Here is a 23,810-nt window from a genome sequence, read left to right on the forward strand (position 1 = left end):
TTACTCTTTATTTAAATCTATTCTTTTAACAGGTCAATTGAAAAGTCCTCAGCCTACCATAACACATTTTTTTTAGCAAAATTAGCTTTTTAATTCAACATAATTCCCTTCAAAGGTGATACATTGATTATAGAGACCCTCTAACTTTTCGATACCATTTTTGTACTACGATTTGTTCTTTGCCTTCAAATAGGCCTCAGTTTCGGCGATCACCTCTTCATTCGACGAAAATTTCTTCCCAGCGAGCATTCTTTTAAGACCTGAGAACAGGAAATAGTCGCTGAGGGCCAGATTTGGATACTACAGTGGATGAGGAAGCAGTTCGAAGCCCAATTCATGGATTTTTGCCATCGTTCTCACTGACTTGTGACACGGTGCATTATCTTGGTGAAGCAGCACTTTCTTTTTCTTCAAATGTGGCCGTTTTTCGGCGATTTCGTTCTTCAAACGGTCCAATAACGCTATGTAATAGTCGCTGTGGATTGTACTTCCCTTCTTCAAGGTAGTCAATGAAAATTATTCCATCCGCATCCCAAAATACAGACGCCATAACCTTGCCAGCCGACTGTTGCGTTTTCTCACGCTTTAGAGCGGGATCATCGTGTGCAGTCCACTCGAATAACTGTAGATTGGACTTGGGAGTGAAATGATGGAGCCATGTTTCAACCATTGTCACATATCGATGCAGAAACTCAGGTTTATTACGCTTGATCATCTTCAGACACTGCTCCGAATCATCAACTCGTTGTTTTTGGTTAAAAGTTAGATCGCACGGCACCCACTTTGCACAGAGCTTTCTCATACCCAAATGTTCGTAAATGATATGATGTACACGTTGATTTAGAGTGTCTGCTATTTCATTCAATTTCAATTTACGGTCATTCAAAGTTATTTTGTGGATTTTTTTAATGTTTTCGTTTTATAAAGTGGTAATTTCGATGTGCAAGGAAAAAATGTTCTGAAAGTTTGAAGATGCGAGACTTCAAGATTTATTTAATGATTGGGTCCCAAGTATTTGACAGAAGCGTTACATGTAGCCCAAGAAACAATTAGAGACCAATTACGAACAATGGGAAACTTCCGAAACATGGGAAGATGGGTGCCACATCAATTGAATAACATTCAAATGGAAAATAAAAAATCCTTTGCGAAATTTCGCTTCAAAGGATGATCGGAAGTCATATTTCTGCATCGAATAGTGATGGGTAATGAAATGTGGATTTATTTTGAGAACACTTGTAGAGAGAAGTGTAGAAAATCTTATTTCTGTAATAAAAATCGCATATTAAATGTTAACATTGTTATTCCTTATTTTGCTTCCATTTTTTATTATAGTATTGGGCCTATAAGTTGCTAAGGATTAACAACAGGTGATGTTACTGATGTTAAAGATGTATTAAATCGCAACGGGTACATTTGTGAGCAACTTTTTTTGAATCATCACACATCTCTTCATATTTCGACGAAGTCTGCACCAAAAATCTTTCCAGTGTTTCGAATCTGTCTGAATTTGTAACGAATACATCGTATTTGCGGAAAGTTTTACTTATTTGCTTCAATTCGAAGAAAGAAGAACTCTATCTTAGAGACATTCGAAAATTTCAATTGCCTTCTCATCAAGTTGTTAATCCTAAGAAACTAACGATTTAATGATGTGGTCGTAATCACGCCGCTAATCACACTAGATAAGACCCAATGTCTTCTGGGGTAGTCTCTGACCTAATCGCTCTCGAATAAACCCTGTTTGGTAAACGAGTATTCACAAATTGTCTAAATATATCAGTTTAGCAACATCTGAATTTAGTGAATTATAAATCAAATATATTTGAGAAAAAATTACAGACAAATAATCCTAATTATATTACAAAATAATTAATTATAAGTACCGAAATTGATAATTAACGTCGTCCTAACTCTACGAAGTTGTTATCATTAGGTTTATAAACTTTCGATGGAGAGTATTAGAATAGCGATACCGTTCGAAAGGTTCTCACAAAATCCGAACCGTTGGTTGCTACAGATTAGCCGACAAAATTGTTTTCGATCTCTTTTCAAACATTTCATAAAAGGAATAAATTTCAAAAATTTAACTTTAATAAGTTGCCAGTGGAGAATATAATTAGGAGTCGGAAAGGAGCGGGGACGAGATAAGAGGATTTAAAGATGTTCCTTTATGAAAGAACGTTTTAATATTTAATTAATATGAAATAAACGATTAATGAAAACTTATGAATACATCTATTTTAAGTTCAGATGATGAGATTTGTTTTTGATGATCTATCAAGGTAATTTTGAAAAAATAATTTATAACAATTCTGCGTAATTTATTTTTGCAAAGAATTGACGTTTGAAGCAATATAATTTTAAATTCGTACTAAAATCATATAAATCAATTTACAGCGTAATGTGTAGAGGTCAAGTAAGGTAAAAAAATGAGAACTTAATATGTTTAAACACACACCTTAAAAAGTACTTGAATTATTGCTATTGCGTGTGATTATAAATTTTGTAAGGCTGTTATTAAAAAAAAAAACTTCAAAATTACAATTTGTGTGTTTTATTTACCCAAATATTACAATGTAATTTGATAAAATACCAGGTACACTTTTTGGTTACAGAGAACTGTTAAAAGTTCACGGAAACAAAACATCCATCAAAATAAATATATCTGGTTCTTTTCTTTTTGTTGGTAGCACAAAGCTACCAACAAAACCACCACTGTTTCGTAAAGCTTCTGATTGGTATTGGTATTGATCTTAATAATCACATATGTAATTTCAAGACTTTTTATATTATTATAATTTAATATTTTTGTATTTCCCTATTACAGTCATCAGACCTATTCTAAATTAGCAATACAAAAATGTTGTCAGTTGATCATATAAATAACCCAATAACCAATTCAACATTATTGCCATCTTGAACCAGTTAGTTCATCAAATAACTTGTCAATAATCCAAGTTTAGTGATGTGAAATTGTGTGTGTGGACCTGAAATATAGCTAGTTTTTCATAAAAATATATAGTTATTAGTAGTGCTAGGTTAAAATTCACAACTGAAGTTATAATGTCGGAGAAAGTGGATTCAAAAACCCCTAGCCATAAACTATTCCAATTAGTAAACATTCAAGCTTTGGAAATCCTCCCCAATCGTAAAGTGAAACAAATGTTATTATTTTAAATCCTTCGCTTATCATAACTTGTATAAAACATATCCAAAATATGACCAAAAACAACAAGGAGTTTATGATTCGGAACAGTATTTGAAGATGATCAAGCGTAATAAACCTAAGTTTTTGCGTCGATATGTGACAATGGATGAAATATGGCCCAATCATTTCACTTCGAGGTCCAATCGACAGTCATCCGAGTGGACTGCACACGATGAACCCGCTCCAAAGCGTGGGAAAACGCAACAATCGGCTGAGAAGGTTCTGGCGTCTGTATTTTGGGATGAGCATGGAATAATTTTCATTGACTACCTTGAAAAAGGAACAACAACCAACGGCGACTATTACATAGCGTTATTGGACCGTTTGAATGACGAAATCGCCGAAAAACGGCCGCATTTAAAGAAAAAGTGCTGCTTCACTCAGGCAATGCGCCGTGTCACAAGTCACTGAAAACAATGGCAAAATCAATGAATTCGGCTTCGAATTGCTTCCTCTTCCACCGTATTCTCCAGATCTGGCCCCCAGCGACAGATCTCATATCTCAAAAGAACGCTCACTGGGAAGAAATTTTAGTCGAATGAAGAGGTGATCGCCGAAACTGAGGCCAATTTTGAAGTAAGGGACAAATTGTACTACAAAAATGGTATCGAAAAGTTGGAGGGTCGCTATAAACAGTGTATAACATTTGAATGGAATTATGTTGAATAAAAAAACTAATTTTGCCAAAAAAATGTGTTTTACTATGGTAGGCCGGGGACTTTTCAATTGACCTGTTATTTTGTGAAAACCAACTTGATTTAATTAGTACACTATGCTTTAATTAATATCTAAATCGTTATACTAGGTAATTAAACTTAAAAATCTAAAACATTTTACTGTAGCAGTTACAGTACAATGGTGTATGAGTAACTGGCAAAAAGTTTGCAAACAATAAATAAGGAATGATTTTAATAGTATTATATGTTTTATAGAGTCTGGTGATACCGAAACAAAATCAAGTTCAGCAAAGACGATAATAATCCAGAACGGAGCAACTACACCACAGGTAGAAGACAGCGCAGAAGAAATTAAGAGCGAACAGGAAGCAGCAACCAAAATACAGGCAGCTTTCCGGTACGTAAAAAAGTAGAATTTAATGTGATATTTTTTATTTGCATTATTTTTTCTCAAGGCAACTTATTATTCTTTGAGTATGTCCAAGAGTCGATATGTTTTATGAGCCGCTATTCTAGTCTAGTCTAAAAATTTGAAAGAAATCGATTTTTTCCATATTTCTAAAGTTTTCAAAACTTTCGGAGATATAAGTGCTTTATTGACTCAAGTTATATTGGACTGATGTACTTGATATTGAGTGCAAGCCTGTACACTCGTTCTATCGTATCAAAGTAAAAAAGTGAGTTTTTATCAAATTATGATTATTCGAAAAAGTAAGACATTTTCATTTTATTTATAACGATAAAAATCCAAATTAATTCAAATTTGTCCCAAATAATAGAAAGGTATTACCGACATACTTAATATATGTATTACTACTATAAACTAAAGACACTTGTTTGTATACTTTATGTACAAAAATATTTTAAATTAGCTTTAATTATTTATTTACTTAAACATGACTTAAATAAAACAATTTGTACCATTTTTTACGTTTCGAAAAAAAAAAACAACAAAATTTTATTTAAATCACATATATTTTTACATATTCAAATATACACCAGAGTAAAAAAATTCTACTTGTATACGTATGGCATTCACCTTGTTAAAGAAATAACTGTAGCGAGAAAGGGTTCATTTTTCACTCAACATTTTATATTGCATTTTTTCCCATTTTTTACGTTTCATAAGGGTCCGAGATATATTCATATCACTGTAATAAATTACCCTTTTTCCTTGCCGAAGGGGTCATCAAACAAGAAAAAGTATGAAGCAGCCACAGGTCCAGCAACCAGAGAACAAAGAGCCAACAAGAGAGGAATTGGAAAACGAATTCCGATTAGATGATCCAGGTAAGAAGTGTTTTTATACTGTTTTGAAGTAAAGGATTTTTTTTAATTACTCTCTTTGTTTCCTGTAAGTAAAAAGTACTTCATATATTTCTTTTGTCTGTTAATTAGTTAATAATATAGAGAATCAATTAAAATAGAGCCGACTTGGTTGGCACAGTGATAAAGGAGACAGGACGGTCCTCCTACTGTAGCGGTAGTCACGGGTTCGAATCCTGCTGGAGCATGGTAGTAAATTTATGTTTGTTACTGTTTAACATTTGTGATTGACTTCCTTAGACAAGAGTGCAAAATCCGACAAGGAAAATGATCCTAGTGACGCCAGTAACCAGGCTAGGTAAGACAGGATGATTTCTAAGTTGGTCACACACACCTGTCACTGTTAACGTTTCTATAACATCAACTACAAGAATGTAAAGTGGAGATACACTAATAAACTAAATAACAGTCGATCAAGATTAGTGTTGAGTGTTGAAAACAATATTGTAAATAAAATACAATTTGTTTTCTCCCTTTTTTAGTTTTTTAACTTAAACCAACACTGTAACACATATATAAAATGGAAGTAAAAAAGAAATAATGTAAAATCGATACGTAATGATAAAGAGAATGATGAAATGACTTGCCAAATCGTATGTCTGTGTCCTGTTCTGGTTTTATCTAAGTTGTATTACTTCGATATTGACATAAGAAGTCTGGAGTCTGTCCTCATGTCTTCTTGCAATTCTCTTAATTTCCTGTACAAGTAATCACTCCTATAGTATCTCGATGCACCTACAATACTTATCAGGACTTTGCTCTGGAAAATTTGTATTATCTATATATATTAGTTTTTGCGGAATATCCCTATAATTGAATTTCGTATACTCCTATCCATATAGGTTTCAATACTTGCTTATTTATTACTAATTTATTATGTACTGATAATTGTAATTTTCTTCCAAATAACTAACACATTTTCCTATATTTTAATTTCAGCTTTTTCCTTTTCTTTTTTACATGTTCCTTCCGGTGAAGTTTAGCATCAAGATTCATTCCGAGATACTTAGCATTGTTGCTATATAGCTGAACATACCATTTTAGCTTCATAGGCTTTTTCAATTACGTCTGTTATTCTATGCACCCCGTCAACTGTCGAGCATTTGTTAACAAACCCAAACTGATGTGTAGGTATTAGGTTTTTTCTTTTTATGATCGATTTTACTCTTCTCACCACGCAACTAGTGACATATATAAGTGGACTTGGCATGGAGGTTAAGAGTAAATGAAAGTACATCAGTACAGACTGCATTCCCCCACAAACAAACTGTTCATTTACCAATAAATATGAATCATCCCATACAATAACAATGCCCAGTAACTTGAGATGAATCTTGATGAAAAACTTCGTTGGAAGGAGCATATTAAAATGGAAAGATCTCGAGTTAAAATACTTATATTAAGACATCATAGAAAAAAACTGTATTGCTTATTTGGAAGGTAATCTAAATTATCCCGTACTAAATTATGATATACGAGCGAATGCTAAAATCTGTATGGACCAATGAAATTATGGGGATGTTCTGAGAGAAGTAATCTCAACATAATATAAGTACCAGATCTAGAGGAATAGTTACTTACATTGAGGTCTTCGAATATCAACTATTATAGAAAAAAATTCTGCAACTCTCAACCAAACATTGTGATCTCTTGTAAGTGTGCAATGAAGGGTACTAAATGGTACAAATAATGAAAATTGCAACTAACTATTATTATATTAGAAAATAAGTAAGGGCCAATGGGTCTTCTTCGATAGGTATCTAGTTTTAAGTTACTGTAGAGATGAACTGTAAGCAATAATGTATTAATTAAAAAGAAATGTTATAGTTTGTTGCTCTTATATACGATTACCTATTTTCCTACCTACCATTAAAAGTTTATAACTGAACTAGCGACCCGCCCCGGCTTCGCACGGGTGCAATGCTGATACTAAATTAAATACACTACAGAAAAAATATGAACGTTGTATATAAAAACATAGCGGCCCGCTCCGACTTTGCACGGGCATAAAATATATATGCCTATGTCACTCAATGAAAACATGATTAAAATCGATCCAGTATTTTTGGTTCATTCATTACTGCCCTTGGCCTGCACGCATTAAATTTGGAGTAAAACAATTCCTCTTCCCCTATACTTACTATGAAGATTTCCTGCTATCTTTGGAATATCTAAATTCATACAATTTTTATTACATTACACATTTTTAAACGCAAATTTTAAATTTGTAATATCTCCGAAAATATTTGTTTAATTTACATGCTGTAAGGAACCATATTGATCTATATTAATTGCACACTGTATTTAAGGTACTTAATTCGATAAGGATTAATACCGTATTGCTTAAAATAGCTTCGTAAATAAGCCATTTTCTCACGTAAAAAGTAAACAATAAAAATGGTTAATGTGGGTTATCCCTAAAAGATAAACATATACCATCGCGGACTTTTTTGTAGACCTTTTTATGGTGTACAATACTGTAGTACATTAATTTGATCTAACTCGTAGGATTAGGCAGCGTTTTTGCTAATTGCTAAATAAGCCTAAAAAAATAGGTTAATTTACGACATCACGTTAGAAACCTCTAAAATTAGCAATGTTGCCTTAGTATATTATGCATGTATTATACATATAAACCTTCCTCTTGAATCACTCTATCTATTGAAAAAAACCGCATCAAAATCCGTTGCGTAGTTTTAAAGATTTAAGCGCACATAGGGATATAGGGACAGAAAAGGCGACTTTGTTTTATACTATGTAGTGATTTCAAAAAAATCGAATTACCTTCTAATATTCATGACTATGAAGAACAATAAACGCTAAAGTTTACACTTCTTTTGAATCTCATCCTATTTTTTATTCCGAAATGACAAAGCAACCGCCGTAATCGATAAACTCGACACATAATGAAATATGCGGGATGCAATTTTATTTTTAGAGCAGAAAAAACGTTTAAAAAACAACAATTGATCTAAAAGCGCCAGTTTGCATTACCGACATTAAAAGGAAACGGGGGCTGTTAACTTTTCAACGGCCAAACATTTCGACCTATTTAAAAAACTGAAACACCCTTTTGATCTAGTTTTAATGTTTTTTATTTCTTTAGAGTTTGTTTCCTTTTCAGGCTGTGTTTGGACTGTGTGCTGTGCATTTGGTTATATTAATTTTATGTTGACTCAACAGTAAAAATATATATAATTATTAACATAAAACGTGCCTATTAATACTGCGTACTACGCTAAACATTTCTGTTTCTCTTTTATGGACAAGGCTTGTAATTTCATCCAGTTTTATCGCGTATTTCTCGTTTTATTTTTGGATTTTATAATTATTATATGCAGGAAGGAAATGAGTTTCAGCTAATAAGAATAAAATTCTGATAAAAATTAAAATTAACTAGATCTTACATTATTGTATAAGATATACATAATTGTATTAGAGTATAATAGGCACTTTTTACAATTTATTTATTTATTAAAGCTAGTACTAAACACTAGCTGTTAGGAAGAGAGAAAAATATTGTAAGTACAATATAATTTGTTTTCTCTCTTCTTTACGTAAGTTAATGCACACCGACGAGCTTGTTTATTTAAATGAATAATGTGAAAGTATATAAAATGAAGAAAGTAAGATAGAAATTATATAAAATCGAATCCCAATGGTAAAAATAATTATGAAATGTACTAAAATGAATTATTAAATCGTATGTCTGGAATTCTACTGTTCTCAATCTCATTTCTGACTATTTCTTTACAATTAACTATTATTTTTCTGTTCTTGATTATTGTTGTTGACTTTTTCTTTCTTCTTTATTCCGATGCTTGTTCTGTTCTGACTGTTCTTTTGCTTATTCTGATTCTTACTCCCAATGTATCGTATTTTATCGTCGAAGCTCCTTCCTCTGGTTCTTGGACGCGGCTGAGAATGCTGGTTCAAGAAACCCTTTTCTGCATCCTAATTTCTTCAGAATTTCGGGGAGGCAAAAATTCTTCCAGTTTGGAGCTTCTCATGCGAAGAGAATACATGAGTTACGAATTCTTAAAAATGTTCGAATATTCCACGAGATCGGGGTCTTCTTGAAGTTCATGGTTATAGCCACTATAAAAGGTATTCTACCAGGTCTAACTTCTTCTTCTTCTTCACTTTTCCTCTAGCCTCGATGCCTGTAGCCCCATTGGTCAGAACACTCAACAAAGAGCAGATGATACAGTGTATGTAGCAGTACTTTTTAAGGCTTTCTTTGAAATATTTGTATAATATTAACATTACAACTTTCAACATTCCCATAACTGATTTTTGTATCTGCTTATATAGTAACAACTTACAATGTATGAATAGTTTAAATTTTATTGTAAACACACAAAATATTTTTTGTATCTTAATTCCTAAGTTCTTTTTCAACAAGATTCATCATAAGGTATTAAATATTTTCAGTATAGTTGTTAATAGTATTATTCATACTTTTTAGTATATGACCAGGTCAGTTGTAAGTGATTTCAATATTCACTGATCCACTCTCGTTGAGAAATCGAGATGTTGCTTAAATCAAACAAGATCAAAATGTTAATAAAAGCAATATTTACAACAATCTGAGTGAAATTAAAACATTCAATTTTCACGCATTTTCTAAAAAAAATTAAATTATTAAAGTATTTGTCTACTCAAATAACATATACTTATTTCAGTACATACAACTAAACCACCATTTACTAATAACTAACAATATATCAGTGTAATTTGATCAGTAAATGTCTATCCTTGTCTGTTCAAGTTTCCGTAATATCGCCATTAAGTGATGGCAACTAAATAAAGTGTTTAATGGATTGGCAAGAGCAAAGACTGATAGCGTAAGTTATGAATGAGTTACACTGACCCATAAATCTATTATATTTTGATTGCTGGCGTCTAGCTGGGTGTAAATAATGACGTGAAAGAAAATAGCACATTACCGATAGTTCTTTGACGAATCTATTAGATCTCACTCAATTAACTATGTTAATTGGTTTAGAAAAATATCTTTCCCAAAAGAGAAATCGTATATTCCTAAAGTTATTAGTTGTTTGCATGTATTTTGATCATCGATATGTATTGATGAAAAGGCAAAGTAGGAACGCAAACAACAGTCAATTGCATCTTTGACATTCATAACTTTCGTTCTTCAATTAAATTCTTGTAGAAACTCATGTTTTCAACAATTTAAAAGTGGTTATTGAAATGCAGGTGGCAAATAATGGCCTGGAAGACGAAAAACATGAATTTGAAAGACTTATCGGGAAAAAACAAAGCACAAGCTGCCAAAAAAACTTTAAAATTGACCATCAAATGCTTTCATTATGATAAATATGATAAAAATATTAAGAAGTGAATTTACTGCGATAATCTCAAGCGTAAAATGTTATAGTTTCGTTTGCTTTAGTTTACTTTTACTGCTGAGACAAAAGATACAAGATGTATCCTTCAATATATTTAATCGCAATGAGTCACTTTCATTAGCAGTTATACTCCTCAAAAATGTCTAGTCGAAATGCTGATGATTAGATGACCAAAATATATAAGTTAAAAGCTCTAAAAGTTCAAAAGATTGTCGGAATGGTAACATTTGGAAAAGAATTTAAAAAATTAAGATAAAAATGATTGGAAATTAAATTTAATGAGCAACTACTTCTTGTAAGTATGTATATATTGAAAGAAAAAGTGATTGGAAAAAATGTTTGACTATTCGAGAAAATTTTGTGTCAAAGAAAAATTAAGATAATGTTCCCTTAAATGCTCAATGTTGCACGAAACCTCCATTCACGAGTCCAAGCCCCATTTTGCGAAACATCACGTTGTGGTCACCACTTTAGGAGTTATATAACTCGGCAAATGCAGGTGAGCTGAAATAAAACATTGTGTGATGGTTACATTATGTGACGAAACGAGACACTTGGGCAGTGGATGGTGGCACGTCTGAACTGAAAAATGATCAGTGACAGAATCATCCAAAGCACCCTTCAATAATATCCGAGATAAACATCTCAGGGTTGCCAGATCATCGTTATCGTCCACTGGACGTTATTGCTGGCAACTAGCACGCCTTTAACATCCGGATTTTTTTTTATTTTGTAGACCGTTATTCTAATATCTAAAATTCTACATGCCTCAAGGTCGCTACAACAGTAACACCATCTGTTGCAAAAAAGTTGGAGGGTCGCTATAATCAGTGTCTCGCCCTTGAAGGGAATTATGTTGAATAAAAAAACTAATTTTGCTAAAAAAGTATGTTTTACTATGGTAGGCCGGGGACTTTTCAATTGACCTGTTATATAATATACCTACATTTAAACTTTACCCAAATACCTTATTGTTCATTTCATGTTATCAACTGCATCAATCATCTAAAAAAGGACCACTCCAGAGCTGGAAGCGCCATATGGGACCGGGAATAAAGTATGCAGGATGCAATTTCCTATATGAAAAGAGAAGGAAAAAAACATCCTCCAAATATTCGAATTGATTTGAAAGCGGCACCGTCTTACGAAATATTTTAATATAGCGACACCCACGCGTATGCCACTCGAATGGAAAATACTAAACGAATTTCGCTTTATTACGTTTCCGTAAATTCATTTCGGTAGAAACTGCTGATTTACTTCGTTAGAAATAATAAAACGAAGAATATAATCATGTTGTATGTTTAATTTGCTTTGAAAAATATTGGATGTAAGGGTAATTATTAACGATACCAGTGTGGCAGTAAAAGTAGTAATGCCCTTTTGTCGAAATTCGAACACAATTTATCATGTTTCATAAATGAGTAAAGAGGATCTCTTAAAAATGATAATGATGCTAATGATACTGAAACTTGCTTTAACAATATTTTCGATATAGGATTAGAAATATATTTGATATATAACATTAATTACATTAACAAATGTTTGTATATTAAAATACATGCAAACTGTCTCAAAAACTAATACTCACAATCTTTTTTAAATGGAATTTAATTAAACCTAATCTCCATAAAGTTTCAGAATAATCAACAAAGTATTAATAAGTTTAAATTAGTACATCACTGAACACTATAGCAAAAGTAACATGAGTAAGTTTATTGACGGGACTGCAACAACTTCAAACAATTTTTATTTTCTTTTATGTTAAGACAATTAGGCACTTTGTTTTTAAAATATAGAAATTAAAGTAATGTATTTATAATAATTAAATGAACTATTGATTTCTCAATATTTAGGTGTATAAAGTAAATAACTAAAATATTTTATAAAAGGTTCAAAGAATAAATTGTCATATAGTTACATATTTGATTACATTAATCGTTAAACATCTTGATATTTATCGGTGGTTTAAAATATTTACTAAATTGCTGTTAATAATTCATAATTTCTTCTGTTGTTCCCATGTGTTACATCTAGTCATTATGTAGATTGTTTCGCTTCATATACATGTTTTAATTATATTACATTTTACTAAAATATATATTGAAAATCAATAAATTGAATATAAAACCAAGCTTATTTGATAATATAATAATTTCTTTAACTACGTTAATAAAATAGCATCGAATTCTTAGACAAGAATAATTTTTCTTAGCTATTGTGAGTTCATCATAAATAATAATATTAATTCAAAAATACGGTAAAAAATATAATATCGAAACTCGGTTGGAATATTTTCGAAATTCATAATAACAAATTTTTATAATTTTAAACCATAAGAACCGAAATAAGTTTTTCCCAACCAAATATTTGTAAAAAAGTGATGAACAAACAACATGTATTTTAACTAGATTTAAATAGTGTTAGAAAAAAAATATTATTAAATAATTACTCTGTTAAATAACCCAGACAGGTATCAGTTTATGGACGTCATTGCATTTTTTAAAGTAATTAGCATGTCGAAATCATAATCAAGTAAAAAAAAACATACAAATTAATAATGTTTCAATATTAATGACGAAATGTAATAAATACTACATGTTATAACAGACTTTCTGAATTGGCAACCTATTTTAGACAAGACTAGTTAGAATATAGCTGGTGTGAATATTTTATAACTGACTAAAAATTCATTCCAGATTCATTAAATTTTCTTCTATGCTTCTATTATCTCTTTATAAAAAACAGATATACAAACTCTATCAAGTAGGTTTCTGCTTTGTCACTGTCATATTACCCATTCCTTCCAAATGGGCTGAACTGGGAGACCTCCCATATTTTAACAGAGTTGTTAACTACTAGAAGAAATCCTATTTGATTCATTGAAAGTTGTTTTTTTGCCTCAAAATCTGCCCAACTTGTTTCATTCCCTTAACGATATGGGTTCATTTTATGATGAATTTTCTCTACAAACAATTTTACTTATTTATTTGTCTCCAAAAAATGCTAACGCATTAGAAAGTCTTTAAACTTATAATATAAATCAATCAATCAATCAATCACAGGTATATAACATTGAGAAGCTCTCCTTAATATAGCCAGAAAATAACAGGTCAATTGAAAAGTTCTCGACCTGACACATAGATGGTGCTACTAGAATTAAATCCATGTTTTTTAGTTAGCCTTAAACCCTCAAAAGATGCGTGTATAAATTTGACAGCTGTCGGATCATTAGTTTGTGAATTATAGCATTTCGAGTGAAGCAACTTTTGCTATTGTGAAAAAAATGGATAAAAAGGAATTTCATGTGTTGATAAAATATTGCTTTTTGAAGGGAAAAAATACAGTTCAAGCAAAAACTTGGCTTAATGCCGAGTTTCCGGGCACTGCCTCATGAAAATCAACCATCAAGGATTGGTATGCTAGTTTTAGACGTGATGAAATGAGCACCGAAGACGGTGAACGCAGTGGACGCCCAAAAGAGGTTGTTACCGAAATTGAAATTGAATGAAATAGCAGACACTCTAAAGATATCAACTGAACGTGTACATCATATCATTCACGAATATTTGGGTATTAGAAAGCTCGATACAAAGTGGGTGCCGCGCGAACTCACTTTTGAACAAAAACAACGACGAGTTGATGATTGGGGGCAGTGTTTGAAGATGATCAAGTGTAATAAACCCGATTACATCAATATATGATAATGGATGAAACATGGCCCCATCATTTCGCTCCGAAGTCCAATCGACAATCATCCGAGTAGACTGCACACGATGAAACCGCTCCAAAGCGTGAGAAAAAACAATAGTCGGCTGTCAAAAAGGAAGCCAATAACAGAGACTATTAGAAAGCGTTATTGGTCCGTTTGAAGGACGAAATCGCCGAAAAACGGCAGCATTTGAAGAAAAAGGAATTGTTGCTTCACCAAAACCATGCACAATGTCCATAAATTGGGCTTCTAATTGCTTCCCCATCCATGGTATTCTCCAGATCTGGCTTCCAGCGGCTATTTCCTGTTCTCAGATCTCAAAAGAATCCTCCCTGGAAAGAAATTTTCGTCGAATGAAGAGATGATCGACCAAACTGAGGCCTATTTTGAAGCAAAGGACAAATTGTACAATAAAAGTTGTATAAAAAAGCTGGAGGGTCGCTATAATCAGTGTATCACCATTGAAGGGAATTATGTTGAATAAAAAAAAATTTTGCCAAAAAAATATGTTTTACTATGTTAGGCCGGGGACTTTCCAATTGACCTGTTATTTTATCTGCCTAAATATCACACCCATTTTTCTAATTAATAGTCTACACTTTTTAAACATTTATAGCGATAATTACAATTACAATGTCCAATTGTGTTCTTCATCAAGTTTCACCGCTAGTCTAGAGGTTACTAAAACTTCCATCATCCTTAATCTCATGCTTTCAGAGTTGAGGACCTTGAAAAAACTAAATTTCCTACTATCAAACTCAAACTAATCAAGAATATAGTGAAAAATATAGAACCATAAATTTAAATAATTAACGTCGAGTTTAAGCAATTTTAATTACTTATTTTATAAGCTACTAGTCGAACTTTGTGGTCCTGGCTCCTACTCAACATAAACTTAGTTTATAACGGCAAAAGTCCCAATACAATAAACCGAATTCATTAAGGTAATTAAACTAACTGAAGTGAAAGCAATCAATTTGGAATTTGTCAACGTAGGGCCAAGGGTTCGCGGTCCAGGGACAGCCTGACTTATTATCAGAGATTAGGAATTTTACATTCGCAAATTAATTGAATTATTTGATACCCATCCGTTATATATGATAACGCGATAAATTCATATAAAAAAACCTTATAACATAATGTAAGTCATGTGTTTCGATCGTAGTTGGCATTGACGGATTGGAGGTTAGTGTCAAATCTATTGTATGGGAAATGGATCGTTTTATTAACTGAGTAATGTTGGGAAACATATCCGAAATTACTTCTTTGTCTACTACAGCGCTCTAACTATGAGGATAGTTCCTTAAATTATTAGAAGAAGGCTGAAAAATAACAAAAATTATTTATGTGGGTTTTATGTTCTATATATGTTATTCCAAAAGATACAATCAAAAATTTTTTAATATTAATTACATATTAAAAACAATATTAAAAATTTAATTAAAAATTACAATATTAAAAACATAAAAACAAAAAATACGATTAAACATTTCATTTATATTTACCCCTTGTTGGGATTTTTTGAATACCTATTTTTAGCATGAAGAACATATATCAGCAAAGAATTTTGCCATCAGGTTTTACTGTTTTTACATAATTTTTATTAACAAGATCTCAGTATAGATAATTTTGTGGAAAACAATGTTATCTTGACGATTTTTTTCATTTTCTATAAACAGATTTTTTCTCATTATTTTTATTATTCATTTCAGTTACAGTAATAATATGGATTTACTGTTTTGTATGCTAGAGGCTACTTTTCTTGGACAGTTTCAAGTGTTCAGTTTTCTTTCAGCCCTTAACTTGTAATTTTTATTCATTGTGTCTAATAATATCTTAAGATGGATTTATAATAAGTTACTTTCGATGCTACTAGCCTATTATTTTAAATTTTAAGCACTCTGTTTTATTTAGAACAAGGTGCTTACATTTTACAGTAAATAAAATGTTTAATATTTTGTGGATGTGAAAAAACTATTTAGCAACATAACTCAATACTCTATACTACCACTATTACTATTGTTTTAACATCAAAAAAGTATCTTATAACAAGTAAGAACACACACAGTTCTTATTACATACAAAGTTCAAACTTTGTATAAAACATTTGTCAGAAGTTTGGCAACAATACGTAGGAAGTTTGAATAACTTCTAGTTAGATAAAATAGTTACTACTAGATAAAGCCAAATGAAAAACATTGTTAAACGTTCTTAAACAAAATTGAAGGAGAATTTGTCAATATAGAAGTTATGCTTCAGAATTAAAACACCCATAATTGCAGACATTTTTCGTGTATGTAATATAAATGTTTATTCTTTTCATTTGGATAAAATTAGATGTCGCTGTGAATTTTTAATTATTTCATAAAAAAGGAAATTCTGAAAATACTGAAAAACATATTTTTATTAAAATTCGGACCTATTTATTTTATTTTTTAACATCGAGTGATAACACAAGGATATTCCTAATAAAACAAAATATCGATGATCCTATCTAAAAATAATAAATTATTGTTAAAATATCAGTGTTTAAAAGAATTGCCTGTTTTTCCTATCTCTGAACTCAAATATTTCACAGAAAGTACTTCTAAAAGCTTTATTCTAAAATGAGACCGCTTAAAGTTTTCCTATTTTATTTCAGTTTCAGGCAAATAATGGTCTACTTTTTAGTAAGTGTCTTTCTCAAGGATGAAAATCCGCAAAAGTTTTGATAAAAATTCCTATTTAAGAGTTAAGGAGAAAAGGTACATCATAGATATTGAAATTATGCATCGAAATGACATAAATAAATATATTGTTTTTTCCATGTCTGTTCCTTATTACCAGAATGAATAAAACCACTAAAGACCTTTTTTCTCGAAACTGACAGTATAGGACTTAAAACTTCCACATACGAGCTGATTTTCAATTCAATGCCTAACCGTGCCTAACGTTAGCTTAACGCACTAATGACAGAGTTCTGCTTTTCTCTAATTAAACCGTCCTCTGGGGGAGATTAAAGCAGAAATGTAGGTTAAAAAGAATGTGCGTCGGAAACTTTGTGCGTATAATAAATCGAAAAAGAAAACGTATTTTAGTCGAATATAATTGTAATTAAGCCCGCGAGGGTTAACAGAGGACAATAAATAATTTGTGACATTACGCTGTATTAAATATTCAGCTATACCTTTGTTTTAAAGACAGCTCTGATAAAGCACAAAGTAATATCGTAGAAAGATGATCATTTTGAGTGATTATGTAAATATCTTGAGAATAATATAATATAAATTTTTCAAAAATCTGTTTTATAAAATGGTGACTCATTTTTGTACATATATTTCTTATTAAACCATGTAAAGTTACATTTTACATTATTTTTAGGGACAACAAATTAATATGTCTATTTTGTTGAAGGGTATATTCAGTTGTAAAAGTAAAACACGACATATGCGAAAATATCATCCTAATATAGATTAACAAAATTTCAGCCTGTGCTAGATATTTGCAAGCAGGTTTTAGATTCATAATGTAATCTTTCTATTTTTTATTTTAAAAATTTCAATTAATATATCTGTTTAACACTTTTAGTTAAATAATTATTCTTGCAACGAATATATAAATTGCTATTATAAATATAAACAGAAATATCCTTATACAGATTTATTGTGGACAACTGTTATTTAAGAGTAATTTTAATGTCCAACATCATGCCATCATTTTGTTAATAATTACATATCATACTGCGCCTCTCATATTACCCACAAGGAAGACGAAGTGGTTATATTTCAATCATTCTTCTACCACTTTGTATTTAGCATAGCGTATTTAGCAACGTTCCTCTTAATAAATTTGCTACATTTTGTAAGAATAATACTACCCTGTTTGTAACAAAGAAAAGATTGTCACTTATGCCAAATATAAACTTATGAAATCATATAAAACGTTGCTATCAACAAGTTTAAATCTTGAAAATATTGTCCGTTATTTTCTATAACCTTACGCTCTGATATTTCAATTAATACAACAATGTCAATAAGTACATTCGATAAGTTAAAATACTTCATTCTCTGAGTAAATAAGGGTATAACAGCGTAGTTTCAAGCAAAGGAAATATGCTGTCGAACTAAATAACCATTAAGTCAGTACGTAAGCTGGCGGTTTTATTGTAAATCTTCGACAAAGCAACTATAGTAGACGTAAACCACATTCGATTTTACAAGTTAACCAAGTTCGAGGTACAAAAAGGTTTTTCCAGGATTGAAGCCTGAACTAACTTTTTGCCACTTGTAGAAAATACATTGTTACAAATGTAACGGAAGCAAGACGAACTTTAGGGACGTTAATTTTAAAACTTTAAGAAATATAAATATATTTCCCCTAATTCGAAGTTTATATAATTACTAGTCATCGTCCTGTGGTCGAAATTTGACCATAATGTGTTAAGCTAATCATTTTTAACGCACAACAGAGTAAAGGGAATAATTTAAGTTATGTGCTCGAACTAATCAGACATCATTGTATCTCTTTTTAACTAGAATAAAACGAGAATGAAAATATTGTCTGATTCTGAGACAAATTTACAAATTGCGGTGGGCAATACATTAAACATCTTAATGACGTATGCACAAAAAAACTTTGAATAGAGTATAAGTTTTAAAATGTATTCAGTTTTAACAAAATACCTTGGAATATTTTTCAATGAGATATGTTAAATAAACATATTCGTCATAACATATTTGTGATAATACTGATCATAACGTTACCTTATGTTTAAACTTAGCTAGCAAATTAGACTCTTAATTAATGGGTTCATAAAATGTTAATAGTTTTAGTATAAAAAAATAATAATAACAGCATAATTCCAACAAATTATACCGAAATAATTTGTGGAAACGAATAAAGATTAAAACGAGTCGAGATAAAAGCTCGTTGGGTTTTCTCGCGAAAACTTCCAACAATGGCACTCGTAAAACACAAACCATATTTGTTTGAAGTTCAAAACTGAAAATTTTATGACTACATAACTTTGTGCTTTGAATACAAACTTGTTGACTTAAATAGCTACCGTGCCATATCAATAATTCATAAAAGATGTAATGGCATTCTTAAATTAAAATTACCAATTTTATTAGTATATCTTGAATAAAAAGTATATATAAATTGTTTCCTGTTAATCCTCTTTATCTTATTTTTATTTTTACAATATATCTTTATTGCCGAGCTGTTTTTCATTGGCAGTTCAGTTGGCAGAATGAGTTTTTGTTCTCCTGATTTTTTAACATGATCACTGATAAGACTAACATAAGGTTTAAGCTTTGAAAATTGCTTTTTGAAAATCTAAGCTAGATGCAATACGCCTTAACTTAGCATAACTCTTCACAGAAAAGCATTATTCAGACATCTCTGATAAATATATAAAAACTTCTCGTACAGAATTCATAATAACAAAAACTTAATAAGGAGAAAGGAGATCCAAACAAGTATTATACAATTAGCTAAAATATTATATTTTAGTCTAAAGTATATCGTTGTAAAACTTTTTTCATAAATATTTTATGGCGGTTATAAAAATAGTTTTCCGAATATGGAAATTTTTTTTCAGCTAAACATAGTTTACCACGGGACCAAATATATTGACTTATGGCGCTATAAACACGAAAATTCCACCAAGTTGACATATACATATTCGACCAAACAAAACCAACTAAAACCTATAAATTTAATCGATTTTCGAAGAACGAATTTTTATACATGGATGTCGATATATATGGATATATGAAAAATAGGTCACAGAATTAAATGATGCTTGACCTAATATTGAATACACTTTCAATATATAGGACAAGTTTAATAATGTTAATATAATTTACAAAATAAATATGAATATTGAATTTGTTTCTCTATCGTTGTCGTTTTGTCGTTGTTGTTTCAACTCCCATATTTTACATCATATATGGTTAGCTAATTTAATTAAACATATGAACAGACTAATATAACTAATGACAAAAATGACTTTAAAAAATATGGATAATCAAAATAACATAATAAACACTAAATAATACACTACAATCAGTAATGCGGATCCCTCTTTTGAAATGAATTCATTATTCATATATCCAGTAAAATATACTATTCCTAGTACTATATTCTGAATGATTAAAATTTGCTCGTTTGATATCTCTGAAATTGATATGTTATACGTTGGTACTTGTTTATTTATAAATATTCTTTAGCAGTCTTTAGTAGTCTTTACTTGGATTTTATATCAAGTCCATATAATAGGTTATCACTTATGTTTATTTTTATTAAGATATCGTATATAAAAAGTCATTATTATTAAAATAAGTCAATTTATTTAATAATTAACATCAACTTTAATTTTAAGCATAATTTGATAATATATGATGCTCCGTTCATTTTTTAAATATACTTACATAATAAATGTTTTTCAAAATATGCTCTTAAAAGATACACTGCCGAAATATCTGGTAAATACACTGATAGGCCTTTCACTAAAACGTTTCCATATACATTTTCATCTGTTATAACGACACTTTCTATATATGAAAGCATCAAGCCTATGTACTTTTATAAGTCTTTCATAATGGAGGATGTTGGTACAAAAAACTTGTTTTTATTGTCAACTGAAAATAAAATTTATATAGAAAATATTCATCAAGGGACGTCAGGTTGTTTGTCAGGTTTTCAAGTCAGTTGTTTATTGCACCAATATTCAAGGTTAGATGAATGTTTTTAAGATCTAATACGATACAGCGCAATAGCGTTTTTTCATAGATTCATGAAAAAGGCCTTACAGCAGTTCTTATTCACGACACCTTAAGGAAACCTACAAAAAATTGGAATTGCTTCTTAGCGAATTAAAATACTAAGATCATGGTTGGTAGGGGGCTGACAAATTAGGTTGCCTTGACCGAAAAGCAAGGTGGAAAATTTCACCAGGATGTTAAGTAGATGGAAAAAAACACCAAGGAAAATCGAGTGTCTCAATGATATCGAACTACTGTTGGACGTTTCAGAGAGACATTCTAAATTCTCCCCACAAGGAAAGGTTTTAGTGTGCTTGTTAGAAGCGTATACTGAATAAAAAATATGTATCGCTAATGGTTTGTAAATAATAGTTTTTTATATAATAACCTGTCCACTTAAGAGGGAATTACCCAAATCGTGAAGAAACGTGTCGTCTTAGAACAAGAACGAAGTAATTTTTGGATTCAGTACACCTAAAAACATTAAGATTACGTCACACAACCTAAATATCCCCTAAATGTTTTTACTAAAAGTATTAATATGTTTAAATTACTACAGCCCTGAACATTATAACAAAGTATCGTAATTGAGATTATTTTTAGAAACCTAACAAGTTCAGAGCATCAAATATAAGTTTTAAGAGATATTTGAGGATCTAAATAATAAAACTAAAAACAGACTATCTACATGTGTGTTTGATTATAGCATTTCTCATAAAATTTATCGAAATTAATAGACAAATAATTGCTGAGTAAATGTGGACAATGATATTTTAAACAAATAATTAATTCAAATTAATTTCTACTTTTTTCCTAAGCACTTCTTAATTTCTTAAATCGATAAAATCTATTTAGCTCCGGGGATATAGAATAGAAACGTCTTTATATCATAAATTGACGGGGGGATTCTATCCGGATTCGTCAATCGAGAAGGTTTAATATTTCCAGAGGACAAATCCGATTTGAAAGGGAGAAGAAAGTATTTTATTAAGACAGTAGACTTCTATCGAAACTCTCAATTCACGGACCTTCCGGAAAACTACGTCAGGGATACGATAACTTCTTTGGAGTATAGTTAGAACGTTTTCGGGGAGCCCCAGGGAGATATAATTCTGTTCTTCATTTGTTACAATCTACCAGCTTCCAATATTGTGTTTTTTGTTCATCAAATGTAAAAAATTATATAATTGGAGGTGTTTACATGAGAAGTTTTAAAGGATTTCGTTTTAATTTGAAATTTTATTGTGAGAAATCGGTACAATGTACTTTATTTAAAGTATTGTCCATCGATAGCCGCTACTTTTTCTCATCTTTCAGGTAACTTATGGATTCCATTTCGAAATAATGATGTATCTTTTAAGACCATTCATGAATCGACCTATTTTTGGGTAAATTCATAAGACATGAAGCACTACTTAGACATTAGTAGTAATCAGGTAGTCAAAAAATAGTTATCCGAAGGAGCAAGACCTGGAGAATTCGGCGGGTGAGGTAACACTTCGCATTTTAATGTATTTTCTCCGGTATTGTAAGATGTGGTCAATCATTGTCATCCTGAAGAATAACATTATTGTGTCTTTGGTCATATTCCGGCCGATTTTTCGCGCGTTGCTCGCTCAATAAAGCCTTCAAATCCTCGTCTTCAATTTTTTTGCCTGTCCAAATCGCTCTTTTTCTTCAGTGTCAACATCACCACTTCTAAAACGTTGAAACCAGCATTCGCATATTGAAGTTGATGGAGTATGGTTGCCATGAGCTTCACACAGCATTGTATGACTTTCAAATTATATAATTCTGAAAAAAATTGACTTATATAACTCTTATTTGCGCGTCATTTTAATAAGGTTATGTTATAATTAGGCATTATCTATCTGTATTATTATTATAAATCAATATTTTTGTGATTATTATTACGGTCACCATACCTGTTCTAGTGAAAATGTTTTTATTTATCTAGATATTATGTATTTAGTTACTAGACAATGGATAAGCACGTGTGGGAAATTATATAATTTATCCACACTGAATAAGTTTAAATTAACAAAACATTTATAAATGAATAAACAATTTTTTACTCAATTATTATACGGTGTAATATCGTTTGATGTACCCCTTTTCTCGAATTATTTATGCACGAGCACCGTTGGTCATTAATTATAGCGAGATTTCTAATTAATCATCGATTCAACAAGTCACTCTGATTTGAAATAGGTTTAGGCTGAACTCCCTCGAGCTTGTAGGTTAATGGAACCTTAGCTGCGCGTGTTCTATACACAATAAATGTTTAAATTAATCAATTTTTATTAGTCTTAAAAGAAACACATAAATTCACAGCAAACAATTATATATTACTTACGGTTTTAAACAGTTTTAGTCAGTATAGTTGCTATATATACTGATATAGTAATTCGTGTGTTTAATAGAAGGACTTGCTGATCAGTCTCAACTAAATACAGTTACAGTTGGCGTTGGATTGCAATTGTTCCACAGTTACTCGAAGCGATTCTTGGTGTATTTAAGTGAAGTTCAGAAAATATCGAAAGAAACAAGAGAAATTCAATCTTTGAAAAACACCAGTAGTCCGTGAATTCCCCAAAATTGTGTACTAGAAACCTACACTTACTAAAAATAAACTACCTGTTACTCATAATTAGTTTTAACAAGATAGCAAAGCGACGAAATAGTTGAAAATGATACTGGACATCAAGTTCAAGTGATGATAGCAATTAAAAATAAACGAGCAAAACTTTGTATGAGTTTCAGTAA

The 23,810-nt window shown here is 30.9% G+C and overlaps 1 protein-coding gene across 1 annotated transcript in view; it reads left to right on the forward strand.

Moving 5' to 3' along the window:
* Positions 1-23,810, forward strand: part of igl (IQ calmodulin-binding domain containing protein igloo) — an 82,379-nt gene that overhangs the window by 44,967 nt on the left and 13,602 nt on the right. The window contains exons 4-5 of the mRNA XM_076408551.1: positions 4,144-4,285; positions 5,072-5,178. Coding sequence (XP_076264666.1) covers positions 4,144-4,285; positions 5,072-5,178 — 249 coding nt within the window. The remainder of the gene's footprint in view (positions 1-4,143; positions 4,286-5,071; positions 5,179-23,810) is intronic.

Source organism: Rhynchophorus ferrugineus, unplaced genomic scaffold, assembly GCF_030347505.1.
Source record: "Rhynchophorus ferrugineus isolate W39M unplaced genomic scaffold, kcgeb_rfMv2 rfM6, whole genome shotgun sequence".
In the NCBI taxonomy this organism is placed as follows: domain Eukaryota; kingdom Metazoa; phylum Arthropoda; class Insecta; order Coleoptera; family Curculionidae; genus Rhynchophorus; species Rhynchophorus ferrugineus.